Source organism: Papaver somniferum, chromosome 6, assembly GCF_003573695.1.
Source record: "Papaver somniferum cultivar HN1 chromosome 6, ASM357369v1, whole genome shotgun sequence".
Taxonomy (NCBI): domain Eukaryota; kingdom Viridiplantae; phylum Streptophyta; class Magnoliopsida; order Ranunculales; family Papaveraceae; genus Papaver; species Papaver somniferum.
In genome coordinates, this window is record NC_039363.1 from 141,312,508 (window position 1) to 141,328,734 (window position 16,227).

At 35.2% G+C, this 16,227-nt stretch overlaps 2 protein-coding genes across 6 annotated transcripts; one reads left to right on the top strand and one right to left on the bottom strand.

Annotated features, from left to right (window-relative positions):
• The first annotated feature begins 6,196 nt into the window (after positions 1-6,196).
• On the top strand, positions 6,197-11,931 carry LOC113289571 (protein DETOXIFICATION 45, chloroplastic-like). Of its 5 annotated transcripts, none has more exons than XM_026538858.1 (15): positions 6,197-6,324; positions 6,500-6,915; positions 7,056-7,198; positions 7,540-7,683; positions 7,778-7,962; positions 8,235-8,370; positions 8,495-8,591; positions 8,830-8,930; positions 9,176-9,339; positions 9,588-9,659; positions 9,804-9,920; positions 10,012-10,107; positions 10,237-10,358; positions 10,631-10,688; positions 11,817-11,931. In XM_026538858.1, the coding sequence occupies exons 2-15, from the start codon at positions 6,551-6,553 to the stop codon at positions 11,859-11,861; spliced, it is 1,845 nt and encodes a 614-aa protein (XP_026394643.1). In that variant the 5' UTR covers positions 6,197-6,324; positions 6,500-6,550; the 3' UTR covers positions 11,862-11,931. The 5 variants fall into 5 exon arrangements, with proteins under 5 accessions (XP_026394643.1, XP_026394647.1, XP_026394645.1 ...); XM_026538862.1 differs by having other exon boundaries at positions 7,790-7,962; XM_026538860.1 differs by lacking the exon at positions 11,817-11,931 and adding an exon at positions 11,096-11,721.
• Positions 11,927-14,224, bottom strand: LOC113289572 (feruloyl CoA ortho-hydroxylase 1-like). Its single transcript, XM_026538864.1, has 3 exons — positions 13,563-14,224; positions 12,723-13,047; positions 11,927-12,359 (listed from the first exon to the last, which is right to left on the bottom strand). The coding sequence occupies exons 1-3, from the start codon at positions 14,102-14,104 to the stop codon at positions 12,078-12,080; spliced, it is 1,149 nt and encodes a 382-aa protein (XP_026394649.1). The 5' UTR covers positions 14,105-14,224; the 3' UTR covers positions 11,927-12,077.
• Positions 14,225-16,227: the final 2,003 nt, after the last annotated feature.

The window sequence follows — 16,227 nt, forward strand, 5'->3', positions numbered from 1 at the left end:
AAATATTTCTTTCTTTTTCTTCAATTTTTGTTGGATTTTTCCTAGAGAATTCTGGTGCACGAATTTATTGATTTGCTCTATGAGGTGATTTGGATTTGGAATGATTTTATCGAAAACCACATAGCATTTGTACTTCCAAATAAACCAAGATATAGTTGCGATTTTATCAGACCGTTGTAGAATTCTTGATCCGTGATCCACACATTCAAAGTTAGATTTTCCATCTAGAGTTAGTCAATACTAATTTACTCTTCTACAATTTACATATTTACCCTTTTACTTATTGCCTTGTTGATCTTCTATATCATTTACATGTTTGTCAAGCTCGGTTCATAATCCTTTCTATGCTATGAGGTCTATTACATTATTTCCCCAATAAGGTTCATCCCGGAATGTCTTGTGGTTTTAAATTGGCGGAGAATCGACCTTCAACAACATTTTTAAGATTCGTCGAGTCTGGTTTAGAATCGTGACACCGCTTTAAAAATCATCGAATCCTTCCCCACAAAGGAGATATAGTTCAGGGGTAAATATTATATTTTAATAGGTAATATAGCTCCCTCCTTGCACTTAAGTGGATGGAATCCGCTTTTATAATAAAACTGTCAAAATTATGATACCTTGGAAAAGTTGAAAAAAACGTGGATAGTATTTTAGTGTACTTCTCAAAACAGGGGTACTTTATAAAAATCCTAAATCCAAAGCAAAAGTTCAATGGGGGCATGATATATTCTTGACGATTATAACTAAAAGTTTAACTGAACAAATCATATACGCCGACGAAAAACTAAATTAAACACCATAAGGGTTAAAGTCTGATCAAACTAAGTGCAAGGTTTATTCATATTTAAATATTAATCAATTTTATCAATCAAAACGACACAAAAATTATGTAATTACAAAATACAAAAGAATAATTTGAGTACTTAAGGGAAAAAATCCTTACTTGAGAAACGAAGTATACGCAAACTGGTTAAGATGACAATTATGCAATACCGACTTATTTATTCAGTCTCTAAGAAATCAAACTCAATATGAAATATGAATTAACATCGCAAAAGAACTGCCTTGCAACATTTTTGATTGAATGAACTTGAGACTTTAGGATCTAAAACTTCACCTAGTTCCTTTATAATTCGTTATGAATGATTTTTCTATGAACTCATTCAACGAGTTTTCAATTTGTGTTAGAAAATTTTCTATGAATTTCACTGAGGTCCTCTTTGCCGTTCCTCCCTTTTACTAGCTATATATAAGCCTATAACAATAGAGTTAGTCTTTAGCTTCTTTTTTTGTTTTTTGTTTTTGAAGCATGTTAATTTCATGTATGAACTTTAAACCCAAGGAAATTATTTTGTTTACAGCGGAATATGAATTGTATCCACAACTAATCCTTAATTTTAGGTCGTGGAATTGAATAAGGTTGAAGTTAGTTTTTTAGGAATCCTTTTACATGAGTATTTGTTGTAAATATCATGGGGGCAAAAAGTTATTTCGCATGAAAATTATATAGGATATTATTTTTCTCAATTATTTTGAATGAAAATTATATAGGATATTATTTTTCTCAAAAAATGTACGCCTATGGATGCAATTTAAGATGAAAATGTGTTTGTAGAGCTTTCTTTGTGAAGATATACAATGACATTGAACACTTTTTTGTAAGATAATACCATTGACTCTTTTTCATGCTAAGAAGAATTCAAAATAAAACCAACGCGAGATTGATTTTGATTTATTTAATAATAAAAAAAACAAAATTACATAGATATCGAGTACATTAAGAGTCAAAATTAAACGAAAACAACATGCTTGTATATGTACAAGAGTAAAAATTCCAACAAGGAAAAGAAAAGGAAGTCCGAGAAACGACCTAATACAAGGAAGTAGATTTCATTAACAAGGAAGTAGATTTCATTAAACGTTTTAGTTTTTGATAGGTAGAAAATGGAAAAATAAAATTATAGTTTGGAGAGATAAATATGCTCTGGAGTCTTTAATCGTTTTACTCCTATAAATATTAATGCTGAGAAATTTCAACAAAACATGATGGTGTCAAACCTCATCAATGAACATCAGAAAACTTGGAAAGTAAATCTTGTTCACAAACTCTTTCATGATGATATTGCATTTAAATTATTTATTAAGAGTTTCAATAATGTCGGAAGATATATTTGTTTGGATATTAACAAATAGTGGAGTCTTCATTACCAAGTCAGCATACCATAAGAGGAGAAATAAATTAAAAAAAAAAACAGTTTCATCATTCTAAAGATTTAAGCATTTAAAAATTTCCATGGCAACTAAACATTCCTACTTGAGTGAAACTCTGCCTATGAAAATGCATAACTGGCAATACGCCAACTAATGAAATATTAATGAAGCAAATTATAGGGTATGTTCTATGTGTGCAATGTGTGTCGGCGTTTGGACTCTACTGAACACATCATTTTGTCTTGCAACTTCCCATGAGTAATATTTTCATATGTCCCTGGTATCATTAGATCTTTAAGGCCAAGCATTATGGTGAAGGATTTACCTTAGCTATAGCTCATTTGAAGCTAAGGGAAATGGCGTTCTCAAGTCAACCTCACTATGGCGCCATGCCACCCCTAGCCAAACCACATAGAAACTCAGTTCCGTGTAAATAGTGCCAAACGGAAACTGAGTATCCGTTTTGTTTTTCTTTATTTTTTTTCCTCTAAAGTATTTGTACAAGTTAAAAGATAATTAAGAGGAGAAAAAAAGAGATATAATAGGTAAAAAAAACAATTTTAATTAATGAAAATAGTGAAAAACAGAAGTTTTAGTGTAAACGAGTAAAAACCAGAAATGGATACTCAGTATTCGTTGAACATCACGTGGAAACTGAATTTGTGTAAAGTAGTTTTTTCAATAGAAACTCAGTTTCCGTGTGATTTTCCTTAGCCACAAGGTGGATCCGATCTGATCAAATTTAAAGTGTAGCTAAGGGATATCGCTACATTTAAGCGACACGTAAGACCATACTAGTTGGATTTCGATGCACCATAGTGCTTGGCCTAACTACTTGTTATGATGTGAGCAGTTAGATTAAGAATTAGTTTATCATTTCTCAAGTCACTCAACATTTTGATGAAGATTGGATTTTATCACATGTCTTGTGGAGCCTGGAGATATAGATAGTGAAATTAAAGTGTGTTTGAAAAGATCAAACCAAACCCCATCTCAACAATAAGGAAAATTCAGAATCTTCACAAATCAGCGATACAGTACAAAAAGTATACTTTTCAGAATAAAAAAGATACACAACTCTGCAATGACCAAAAATGGTGTCTAAGTTGCTCGGTGTCTGGAAATTCTGGAGGCAGTCTTATAGATGTTCTCAACTATTGCAACACATTATTATTGAAGAAGATTCCAAAAATATTGTGACCATTGTTAGTGAAGATTGTTATACTATCTTTTGGAAGAATCATAGCATTATTAAATATATATAATTCCATTTAAATAACTTTATTGCCTGGAGGTGTAAGAAGGTTATAAAGGAATGTAATTATCCAAACAATACGCTAGCAAAACATTTTAGGAAGTTGTCGATGGTGTTTTTTCGACTAAGGAAAAAAGAATCATTTTTAATGTATTGATGGGAAGACTCGGGTCAATCAAGCTAGCTATGGCTAAGTAGACAACCAAAAACATTCTCATCCGAAATTGTTTTCCAATATTTTATCCAATATTCTCCACATATTCTTCATCCAAAACAATGTTTTCCAAAAGCAAAGGAAAATAAATACTATGTGTGAAAGAACAAGAGGTTTGTCCATTATGTTTCATGGATGACCATAGTCTCATGCAAAATTCCCTTGGATGTATTCCAAGTGTCCACAAGTTGGTTCTTCAGCTAATAGAATGATCGTTGAATCACAACCAGAAAATATCAGGTATTTGCAATGTCAAGATCGTAACTGCCGCGCAGAACCACGAAAGTTAGCTGATGTTATTAAGGAGCAAGAAGATAACAAGCTAGCAACATCTTGGAGAAACTTGAAGCTTAAAGTCAGGTTGAAGAAGCCACAACCCAATCACTGCAGAGAAGTAGAGTTTACAAAACAAATGGTTAGTGAATACTCAAGCCTTGGTTGCAAACTTTTTATGAATTTGCACACTTCTACAAAAGAAGACACATATGGGAAACAATTATGGTAATGTCCTTCGTGTTTTAAGTTGGAGTAGATTGGTTGAGTGTATGAATTGATTCCACCATTGTAATGTTGACATTAACTTAATTAATGGAAATGTCTATGTATTTGCACCACTTTTATGTTTATATCAAACAACATTAGATTTCATTAAACCTTACATTAACCTCACATTACTTTTCATTAAATATTACATTAGACTTAATTACTATTAAATCATAGAATGAAAGCAATAAAACATCCTCATTCATGGAGCGTCTGGAGGAGCGACTTGTGGTGCATCTAGAGGAGCAACTTCTGGAGCGGCTGGAGGAGCATATAGAGTGTAGAAGGGGTTGAACCTGTGAAGAGCTCTAAGGACGTTAGTATGAGCTAACAACTAAAAAGGTCTCCCGTTAATTTGATGCCACATCGCTCTAGCTCTTTGGATCACTTCATCTTCAGTTTCACTGTTAATCTTGTTTCGATTAACTTGCATTACCATAGCAAGAAATTGGTGGACAGAATGAGAAATTATTTGAAAATGATGACACGGTCCATTAAAGTCACGGTCCCTCAGGTTCCCGTTTCTACAGTGAACATTGCAAAAACTTGTTGCCAAAAAGTTGCTTGCGTAAAATTCATAACACTGTGGATACCATTTCTTGTTTGAGAAACATAAGTTGTGCAAATTGCTAAATCTTCTTCCAAAGAAAACCTAGGACAATGAACTCAGGTAGCCATTTTTTGAGATTGAGTAATGAAGATTGAAGTGAAATTATGAAAAATTTGTAAGTGTATATTGTGGAGAAGATGTGATTTTGGAGTTGTAATCAACCTAATTTATAGGGAACGGATTCATAGCCGTTGAATGGACTAGCCGCTGTCGTATCAACATGAACCAGTCGGCTCTGTGTGAGACGACTCTCGGCTCAGAAGAGACCGACCGATACTGATGGAACTGTTCGTCTCAGATTGAATCGATCGACTCAATCTGAGACAGGATGGACAAACCTTTGTATTCAGGGGTTCGCTCATCCGTTTTAATGGTTTGCCAGCCACACTGTAGTGTATAATGCGCAAATCTACCTTTGTTGTGCCCATTGAGTTGCTCTAATGTAGCAACTTGCAAATACGTGAAATAAAATAAGGAATCGTCTTGGACCATCCTGGACCGGCTAAAATTGGTTGTTGGGGTCTGCAACTCCCTTCTTGTTTAGGGACAGTTATATTCATCAACCACTTCAATTCCTTCATCTTCAACCTTAATTCATTGTTTTCAACTTTAATTATTTTACTCGTCATCTTTATTTCTATTTAGGTTTCTGCCCGGATCAAGATTATAACTTAAGATCCAGGCAGAGTAATTTAGGTTTCTATATTTATGTATTATAAATAAAATCAGATGACAACATCTTGTCGATCTGTATTCTCTTACATTCTTGGAGTGGTTTATTATAGCTTATTTTGGTGGTGCTTCATTGTTATCGAACACAATACAAGGACGATCCACCTTCGACAAAGTATTGATCAATTCATCAAACAAGATCAACAAATATCGAAATCGATCGGAGCAGTATGAGTATATCACTTTTTTTTTTATAGAAGCATCAAAGTTCTACGGTGAACATCAAGTACAAAGGTTTGACACCATTGTTGATCAACAAAAATGGTTAAATACCACTAAAATTACATTGAATTCCTTGTCAGATTATGGATATTTATTGATTTTTTCATTATTCGTTTCTTTAAGTTTCGAGTTATGTAAACGTTGTATTATCCATCTTAATCTGTTTATTGATGTAATCGATACTACCGTAAGCAATTTCATATGAATGAAATTTCGAGGCATTAACCCTTTCCATCAAAAAAAAATTGGTTGTCGGGTGGGATCGTGTAGGATCTTGTGCCGGTGATACCAACTCCACGTGGTAAAATCCTGTGCTACGGATACGCACTTAATGTCATCTCATCTCACAGCTAAGTATGTAACTCGAGACAAAACACCTAGTTAACCAACTTCAGTTCCTCCTCGTGAAGAAGTTCAAACATCAGGCTGTCGTTTCTAGGAATCCGTCTTGTTTTATTCCTACATTCTCCGCTAGGGTTTATCAATTTTTTTGATGTCACAAACTAAAACCCTAGATAAATAATAAATAATCAGGTAATTAAACCCTTTTTTTCCCTTCTCAATTCTTGTTCTTGAACAATTCTGATTGATGTTCAGATTCTTCTCTAATTTTTTACTCAATTTGAGGGATAGAGACAGATAATTTTTGGTTAATAATCTGAATCTTCTGGATTTGTTTTTAATATAGACAATCTTTCAATATCTGCAGTTTTCATTTTCATTTGAAGCAACCCAAGCAAATTTAGTTGAGAGTTATAAGATGGCGAGTACGTATATGCACGGTTCACCCAGTAATGGACTAACTAGTAAACCTATTAAGAGAATGGCTGCATTTTCAACACCTTTTTGTGCTGTTAGAACGCAAAGGAATCACCTTACATTGATGGATAAGACTAATGGAATTCATTCTACCAATGGTCTTAAGAAAGTAGGGTTTTCTTGTGGTGAAACCATGTCGGCTAGCCAAGCACAGTTGTTTTCTTTGCGGATAACTCCTAGTAGAAAGACGGGGTTTCTAGTGGTTAGAAATCAGGTTTCCGATTCTGATTTGGGTAATGTGGAGGAGAAATTCAGAGTACAGGAAGAGAGTGGGGATGTTCCAAAAAGTTTCAAGCAAGGAACTGAGTAAGTGTTGACACTTTATGTGCATCATATTGCAAAAAAAAAAAAAAAGAATCAATTTTGTATGAGAATGTAGCTCTCAGTGGTAACGGGTTAGTGGTTTTGTATTGATTGGTTACGAAATTGTTTTGTTTGATTTGCAGAAAGTTGGCGGAGAATCTGATAAGTAGTTCAAGTAATCTAAGTGTCACACAAGAACTTGTTGGTCTTTCTTTGCCAGCATTTGGTGGACAAGCAATCGATCCTTTAGCACAACTGATGGAGACAGCTTATATTGGTAGTTTTGGTAAGAATTTTTCCCTTTTTATATTTCACTTTTCACACCTCATATGATGTGTTTGAATCCAGGATTTTGGAGGAACATGGTTTTGATGAAAAATCAATTTGAAATCTTTCAACTGTAGCTAGTTTCCCAACAAATCTTTGTTCGTCGCCGATTCATATTTAAAGTCTTGCATCCGAACATGGTTACTGGAGAAGTCTTGATGATGCAGTTATTTTGTTGATTACATTTCCTGGATATAGACATATTGCGTCTTTATTTTCATGATTGTTCACTTGCTTTGAATATAGAGGTTAAACTTGAATTGGTAGTTTCTCATCACCCAATATAACTAATTCCAATAGGTCCTTTGGAGTTGGCTTCTGCTGGTATCTCTGTATCAATCTTCAACGTAATATCAAAGTTATTCAATATTCCTCTTCTTGGTATTGCAACTTCATTCGTGGCAGAAGACATTTCAAAAGCTGCAGCTAAGGAATCTGCTTCAGGTGAGTAATCAACAGTTTAAACGGGGTGCAGGGACTAGTTCACATGTATTTAGCAATCAAAATCTGAGTAGTTTCGTTTCTTATCTAATTCAAGCGCTGGTAGCAGATGGGTCTTTCCAGAAAGAAAGTAATAATGGCAGGCCTCTTGAAGTTCCTGAGAAAAAGCAATTAGCATCAGTATCCACCGCACTATTATTAGCTGTTGGAATCGGTGTTTTTGAGGCTATATCATTGTATATTGGATCTGGATTCTTCTTAACGTTGATGGGCGTGTCGCCAGTAAGTTATAAATGATTTGACCATTTTTCTTATGTTCCACATTGACATACTACAATGTTGCTTAATGTTTCGTACCGACATGCCACAGTATCTCCTTCCCCTCGCCTCTTAAGGGTTTATAGAAATGAATTTTTTCTTCCAGTATATACGAAAATGATCTGTAGTAATGTTTTCACTTTTCTTCCTTTCGTCCTACAGTTCTTCGACTCTTCTTATACATTATTTTCCGTTTACAGGGGAGGAGTGTATCTTAAACCTCATTTTCTGAACAGGCTTCGTCCATGCGGATTCCAGCAGAAAGATTTTTGAAACTGAGGGCAATTGGTGCTCCTGCAGTCGTTCTGTCTTTAGCACTTCAAGGCATCTTTCGTGGTTTTAAAGATACAAAGACTCCTTTGCTCTGTCTAGGCAAGCATGTTTCACTGTCATCAATAATGTTTACTTGCATATTTGTTAAACATATAGCATATATAAATTTCTGTGTATTTCACTCTTCATTTTTTCCCCAACTGATATCTTAATCTATGTGCAGGAGTTGGCAACCTTGTGGCTGTATTTTTGTTTCCATTGCTTATGTATACATTTGGTCTGGGTGTAATTGGTTCAGCCATTGCCACTGTTTCATCTCAGTATGTCCTTCCACATTCTATCATCTTCCACTCTAAATTTCTCACACTTATTGTCAACTCTGAACCCCTGCTTACGCTATACAAAAATTATACTGCAGTATCTATTAAAATGCATCTGAAACTTTGGGTGCATGTATTGCGTCCATCCATGGTATGCATTATGGTACCTTGGCTGACATAACAAATGCACACCTTTTTAGCATGTTCTATTTTTTATGTTCCTTTCGAAATGTTTCAGGTATATCACCACCATTTTGTTAATCTGGATTCTTAGTAAGAAGGTTATATTACTGCCGCCTAAGATGGAAAATCTGCAGTTTGGTGGCTACGTAAAATCCGGTTAGTGTTTATTATTGGTGCTAATTATTAACTAGTAGCTGGGTTGGTTTCTATGTATTTTCCTTTCGTTCTTTTTGCATCTAAAAATGAAGTGATCAATACCTAGGCATTTCCACATAGCAGGCAAAAGCTCTTTTCTTTTTTTATTTTATTTAAAAACATTCTTTGATGTCATAGAATATGCAATTTTCTTTTCTGTAGACTGCAAACATTTGTCTATGTTTGAAACTTTCTGCTCCTTTCAGGTGGTTTCCTTATGGGGAGAACTCTTGCTGTCCTTGGGTCTGTGACGTTAGGGACATCCATGGCTGCACGTCAAGGTCCATTGCGAATGGCGGCTCATCAAATATGCTTCCAGGTGTGGTTGGCAGTATCCCTCCTTGCAGATGCCCTGGCTTCATCTGCTCAGGTATACCGTTGTACTCTCCATTTTCTGCTCTGTCAATTTTAATTCATTTCCTCTTTCAGTGGGTTTTTTGTTACACTTTTTCTTGTTCTTTTTTGTTCATAATTTCAAAACGTAGGTCAAATTGAGAATCATATATTAACTAAAGACATTGCTATTAACGAGTCATAAGTTTACCTTTGTAATATATGAGCGTGCAAGACTTCACTTCCTAAACTTTCATGTATTAATTTTTTTCCTATAATCGATAGGCTATGATTGCAAGTTCCTACTCAGAAGGTGATTACAGTAGAGTGAAAGAAATTACCATTCTCGTTTTGAAGGTAATTTTTTTTTTTTGTTTGAGGCCATTTAATAGTTCTAAACATGAAAAGTTTCTTTTGTTATATCATGATGTACTTTTAGCTTCTCCTCTTTGGTTATGGTATTAGCATGAGTTTCCTTCGGTGACCATGTAACTTTTTCAGACAGGACTGTTTTCGGGTCTCGCCTTAACTATCATACTTGGTGCATCTTTTGGTAAAATTGCCACATTGTTCACTAGTGACGCTGAAGTTCTAGCAATTGCTAGATCAGGGATACTGGTATGTCTGTTATACCCTACCTATTTTTTCACTGTTGACTAGTCAATATGTTAACTTTTCAACTTGATCTTGATGTGTGCATTTTTTACAGTTTGTCTGTGCTAGTCAGCCGCTCAATGCATTAGCTTTTGTTTGTGATGGTCTCCACTATGGTGTTTCAGATTTCAAATATGCAGCTCAGTCTATGGTAACCTTTGCTTATCATAAATCCTGAGACTTACTTGCTTAATCTGTATGGTGTTATATTTATGGATCTTTTCTTTTCTTTTGTATTTAATAAATTATTTTCCTCGAGTAATATTGATTTGTTTTACAGATGCTGGTTGGAAGTGTAACTTCTGCATTTTTGCTGTACGCTCCTCCAATTTATGGTCTTCCTGGAGTTTGGATGGGTTTGAGTCTTTTCATGGGTTTACGTATGGTGGCAGGATTAATGAGGTAATCATTGGGTTTCTCAGATTCCGCGTCTCTTTTGCAGTTTGCTATGTGATCACACTTTCTTTTCTTGATAATTTTTACCATGATCGGCATGTTTGAAATTGCTGCTCTCTTATAAGAATTTATTGGCAGTGGTAGTGAAGTTGCTCCCGTTTTTGGTAAATAGGAGTATAAGTAGTAGTAAATTTACTGGAGAAGAGGCAGTTAGAGATCGACATAGATTTACAAGTATCTAAATATATGATGGTTCCTTTTATGTTTGTTTTTCTCAGATTTATGTCCAAATCTGGGCCATGGTGGTTCTTGCACAAGGACTTTCAGAACAGCCAGGTTAGCATATACTAGAGTTTGGTAGACTGTCAATCATTTTTAGCTGAATTTCACACCATATAAATGTGCAAATGCTCTGGACTTTTATGAAACTCAATTATAGAAATCTTTGTATTTAAGATTTTGTCTTTTTTATCACATTAGTAGTTCAATGCTATTTTATGGATATCAATTTTACGTTTTACTTTGTTCTGTATTTTTGGAATGAAGAAGCTGGTTTTGTAACATGTTGACTGCAAGGGTTGCAGCCTTGCAGGTGCATAACCAAATTGGGCCAAGTGTAAGCGAATTCAACCAAAATATCATTTTGAACGAACATACAAAATACAAAATAACTCAAAACCTCAAGCAGTTTATCTAATTATAGGTTCTTGTCCTAATGCCCTCCAAGGTTGGCGTATTTGTAGGTGAAGAGTTGTGAATTTGTGATGGAGCGATGACTGAAAGAAACTAGTTGATCTTGCTACAAATGGGCAAAGTTGGTGGGCATGGAAATAGTAGCGGCAAAGAGTGAATTCATATGACTGCATGGAAGACATAATAGGAAGACCATTTAAGGTTTACAGGAAGGAAGTGCACTGGTTGAGCACTTCATCCAAACTGCAATAGAGACACATCACATGCCCCACTTTCCACTTTCAATACAACCTTACTAAATGCCATTGATTTCCATTAACAAATAAACAAACTAAATGGCATCATTACGGCCCCAAATGCTTCTCGGTTTGGGCCCTTTTATGCCCCCGCCTTTAGTAGATTGCAGTCCTTGCGGACACCTCGCCATATAAATGCGCGTTGCTAAATGCCTATCCGGTCCCAGTTTATGGATAAGCTTAACTATTATTGTATCACTGTGTGTGGGTCGTTTGTACGTCGATTGAGGCCTGGGAGTAGGTACAGCTATCGTGCGCTAGAATCTAGTCAATTGCTAGCGTCGTCAGAATTTGCGTCTTTCTCTGGCATAAAAAGTCTTGGTAACGATAATCTATCTATAAGACAACATGTTGCCGAACCATTTTTCTTCTTGAAACTTTGGCATAAATTCCTAGCATGCTTGCTGGTGGCCTTTTTTTAATGTTCTTTTACAAATAATTCATGCTAATTCTGTCACTTTCTTCTATTGTGCAGAACGGCTCGAAATCGGATGAAACATATGAACTAATTATCATTTAACATTCTTCCCAATTTACTGCTTTACCATCTCAAAATCTAGTTCCACGAACTCAAAAACACAAACGTTCACACAACAAGAAACTTGATTTTTCTCGATAATCACTGGTTTATTCGGTAACAAATATAAACTTAGTTTACGAAGTATTCTTTTTAATCCAACTACCACACTAATTTTTTTTATTTTATGTTTATTAATACTTGTAGTATAATTGTGATTCATCTATCGTCGAGTAAATTAAATTTTGGTTGAGGCAGATAGGCTTTAGCAAAATCTAGTGTAGCTTTGCCTTGATGACCATTTCCAAAATAGTTCTCCATGTATTCCCCAAACAACATCTGTCTGTACACCGTCTTCCCGTCTTTCTCAGCCAGCCCTGGAAGTGGTCCTATGGGGGTCGGAGGAATTGGGCTCACGAAAATAGGCACCGAAACCCTGGCTCTTGTGTTACTTGCCAATGCCCTGTGTTCAGCACTCTTGTACCTACCATTGCTCAGTATCTGCAACACAAATTGATTCATTTCTCAATCAAACTTGTGAACATCAAAATATATTAAGTATGATTATAACAAGATAAATCTTGCAAGAAATCTCACATGACATCATTTTAGCAGCTATTTGGATTGAAATTTAAAACCTTGTCGTTGTTGTTATGAATGGTTCAAGCATATGTGGACAAGATTTAGTAGGATGTAAACCAATTGCTTGTATTAGTGAGAGATTTCAAGATATTGTTGTTAATTCATAATCGATGCTTGTCGGGTCAATTCAGAAAAGAAAGTTAACGAATGGGTTCGGTCATTAGGTCTGAGTTATGACCGAATCGACTCACTAATTTTGAAGTCATGCATATATGTATATACCTCTAGGGTGTCACCAACGTTGATGACGAGTGCATCTTCTACCGGTGGGATCTCAATCCACCCTTTATCTTGAGCCCTAACAAAGAGACCACCAATATCATCTTGTAAGAGAATAGTGAGGGCAGCAAGATCAGAGTGTCGTCCGACACCAACCGTTAGATCAGGATTTGGACAAGGTGGGTAGAAATTCATGTTTACAGCTCTAGCACCAGTGTAGGAACGGATCGTGGAGTCATCAATTTCTACACCCAATCCTTTTAGGAGGGCACTCAACATGGCAAGTATCATTTTGTCGGCTGATTTTAGATAAGCAACAGCAGCATCCCTACAAAGCCATTCAGAGTTGGTATGTCAAAATCACATGAACTAAGATTGACCGAGTTTGACCATTATAGTGCACACTGCTAAGTGCAAACAGAGTTGGCAAGGAAAGGGCCGCCTGATTTAAATTCCTTACCTAATCCAGGGCACTCATATATTTTTTGTGTTTACACGTCTTTGTTGAACTTTTATGTATAATATGATTTAAACCTAACTTTTTAATCATAAGTCTGTCTTCCATTGCATAATTGGCTAACAAAAATGAGCTTAATTTTCTTCATTATCACCGCTAATTAATGGAAACGAAAGTGCATGGTGGATAATATATACTACAAAACTAACGGACTATGTACATCTAAAAAAATTATTAATAATTTACGGAAAAAAAAATCTAAACCCTTGAACTGTTCTTAGATGGCAGTAGCATCCATGCTAGAGAATCTCCGGCAAAAGATTTACAGTCACCTAAGCTTATCTAGTTACGGTTTCACAAAAGAAATAAAAAGATTGAACACGTACCGGCATTCCTCAGGCCAAAACTTTCGAACATGTTCATCGTCAAAAATGTAGACCATGCTTAAATAATCTTTCCATTCCAAGGATTTTTCAGCTTGAGGGGAGAAGCTGGTACCGCAAAAAACATGGGTTGGGCATGGTGAGTTTTCTTTAGAGTAAGCCAGTTTTCTCTCCCGGGGCTGGTTGAAGAAAAAATGAGCAGCACGTTTAGCATTCTCCATAACTTCGTGAGAAACACCATGATTGACTACTTGAAAAAACCCCAGTTTTTCAGCAGCTTCACACAACTTCTTACTGACTTCACTCCTCTTCTCACTATCAACATCACCTTCTTCTAGCAAAGCTGATATGTCGATAGGAGAACTTAAAAAAGGTGCAGAATCGATTGTGTCTTTACGATCGATACGCTCTGATGGTGGATGAATATACCTTGGTGGTACAGTTGTTAAACCAGTATCAGCTAAGCCTTTAACACCATGACCCTTTTTTACAACAAATTCGAATACGTCCGATTCTTTCTCAAAATCGAAAGCAATATCACCCATACTGATCAATAAATATAGAGAGTTAATTTATGAGAAAAAGAAAGAAATGACTGAGAGATTTTATATTAGCACTGTTGGTAGGAGTTAACTGTGGCTTTTTTGATCGATTATGGTAGAAACCGAAGTGCTTTTATAGATGCATGGGTGGGGAAAGCGAGTATGAGCTTTCTTGATTTTTCATGTGTTTAGTCTAAACTGGATTATATTAATGGAAAATTTCTTGTTTGGTCCTAAGCCCATAAGGTTATTTATAGTAGGGTCCAACTGGATTTTACTCTTATCCTAAGTACGTGTGAAATAACATACTTCTACCAAATCAGAATTTTATTTATCTGGAGGTCCAAATTTAATTAAAACATATAAAGGACCATAGATTTGAGTACATATCTGTTACACTGTTTACAAATTTGAGTACATATCTGCTACACTGTTTACAAATTTGAGTACTTCTACTATTTTATTTCTCAGTAATCTTCTCTCTTGCTGCATCACAATCTTCTTAGCTTAAACCACAACTGCAACAGCTACATCAACACCATTGTCATTTCAATTCAGTTGCAACACAGACTTGTTCTTCTTCCCTGTTTACACAGCACTACCATCTTCATAAACCCATTGAGACGAACATCTCATCCACTGATTTTGTTCACAGTAATCACCACATACAATTCCTCATCTATCTCATATGTATCTTCAGTTTACATCAGCAACCCAACCTTCTATGTTCCTCCAAATCCATTTTCAGCACACCTTCTTTCAAACACACATCACAACCAATTTGTAACTTTATCAAGACCACCACCAATTTCACAAGCTTGCAAATCTGAACCAATAGCAACTCTTGTTCCTATCATTCAAAATCTGTCATTTCTTGCAATAAGTTCTGAACTGCAGCTCCAGATCATCTTCATATCCAATTCCAGTACTGAATCAAACGTAACAAAGATCATTTATTTCAGTATTTCATATACGTACTGAATCAAACATAACAAAGAGCACTTCCTATCAGTATGTGACATATGTACTGAAGATTCATGAAAACACAAAGAGAAAGCACAAAGAAAATGGCGAGTACAAACCTGTGTATGAATCATTCGGAAAGTAGACATCAGTATACAATGAGCTGGTGCACTCTCTGATCCATGTAGAAAGGCATTTATGAAGGAACTGTCGGGACTATCAATTAATACCAGCATTACATAGCCTGGTTGCCAGAAGGAAGGCAAAATGATGATGCTTATAATAGATGTATGCATAGGAGTAAGTATTTGGATTGGATCACTCAGCATCAGACATGTTTTGAACCTGTAAATGTGACAAAGATGTAACAGTATTAATACACAGTATTTCACATATGTACTGATGGCTCAATACTAAAACAAGTGAGAGATCTATGAAAAAAACAGAATCTAGAAGCAGTTTCTATGAGTATGCCATATATGTACTGCAGATTCATGAACTAGAAATCAAACTGCATGACAAGAATAATTAAGGATCTATCAGAAATAGCAGAATCTAAGCACGTAATATGGTATTTGACATATGTAATGATGGATCAAACTAAAAAAAGTGAGAGATCTATGAAAGAAACAGAATCTAAGAGCAGTTTCTATGAGTATGCCATATATGTACTGCAGATTCATGAACTACAAATCAACTGCATGACAAGAATAATTAAGGATCTATGAGAAACAGCAGAATCGAAGCACATAATGTGGTATTTCACATATGTACTGATGGATCAAACTAAAAAAGTGAGAGATCTATGAAAGAAACAAAAATCTAAGAGAAGTTTCTATGAGTATGTCATATATGTACTGCAGTTTCATGAACTACAAATCAACTTCATGACAAGAATAATTAAAAATCTATGAGAACAACAGAATCGAAGCACATAATACGGTATTTCACATACGTACTGATGGATCAAACTAAAAAAATGAGAGATCTATGAAAGAACCAGAATCTAAGAGCAGTTTCTATGAGTATTCCATATATGTACTGATGGATAATACGATCTGAAAGTACAAACAAATCGAAAACATAAAAATAATAAAATCGATAGCTAAAATCATTAAAAACATGATAATCTAACCAAATAACAGAATAAATATGAACAAGAT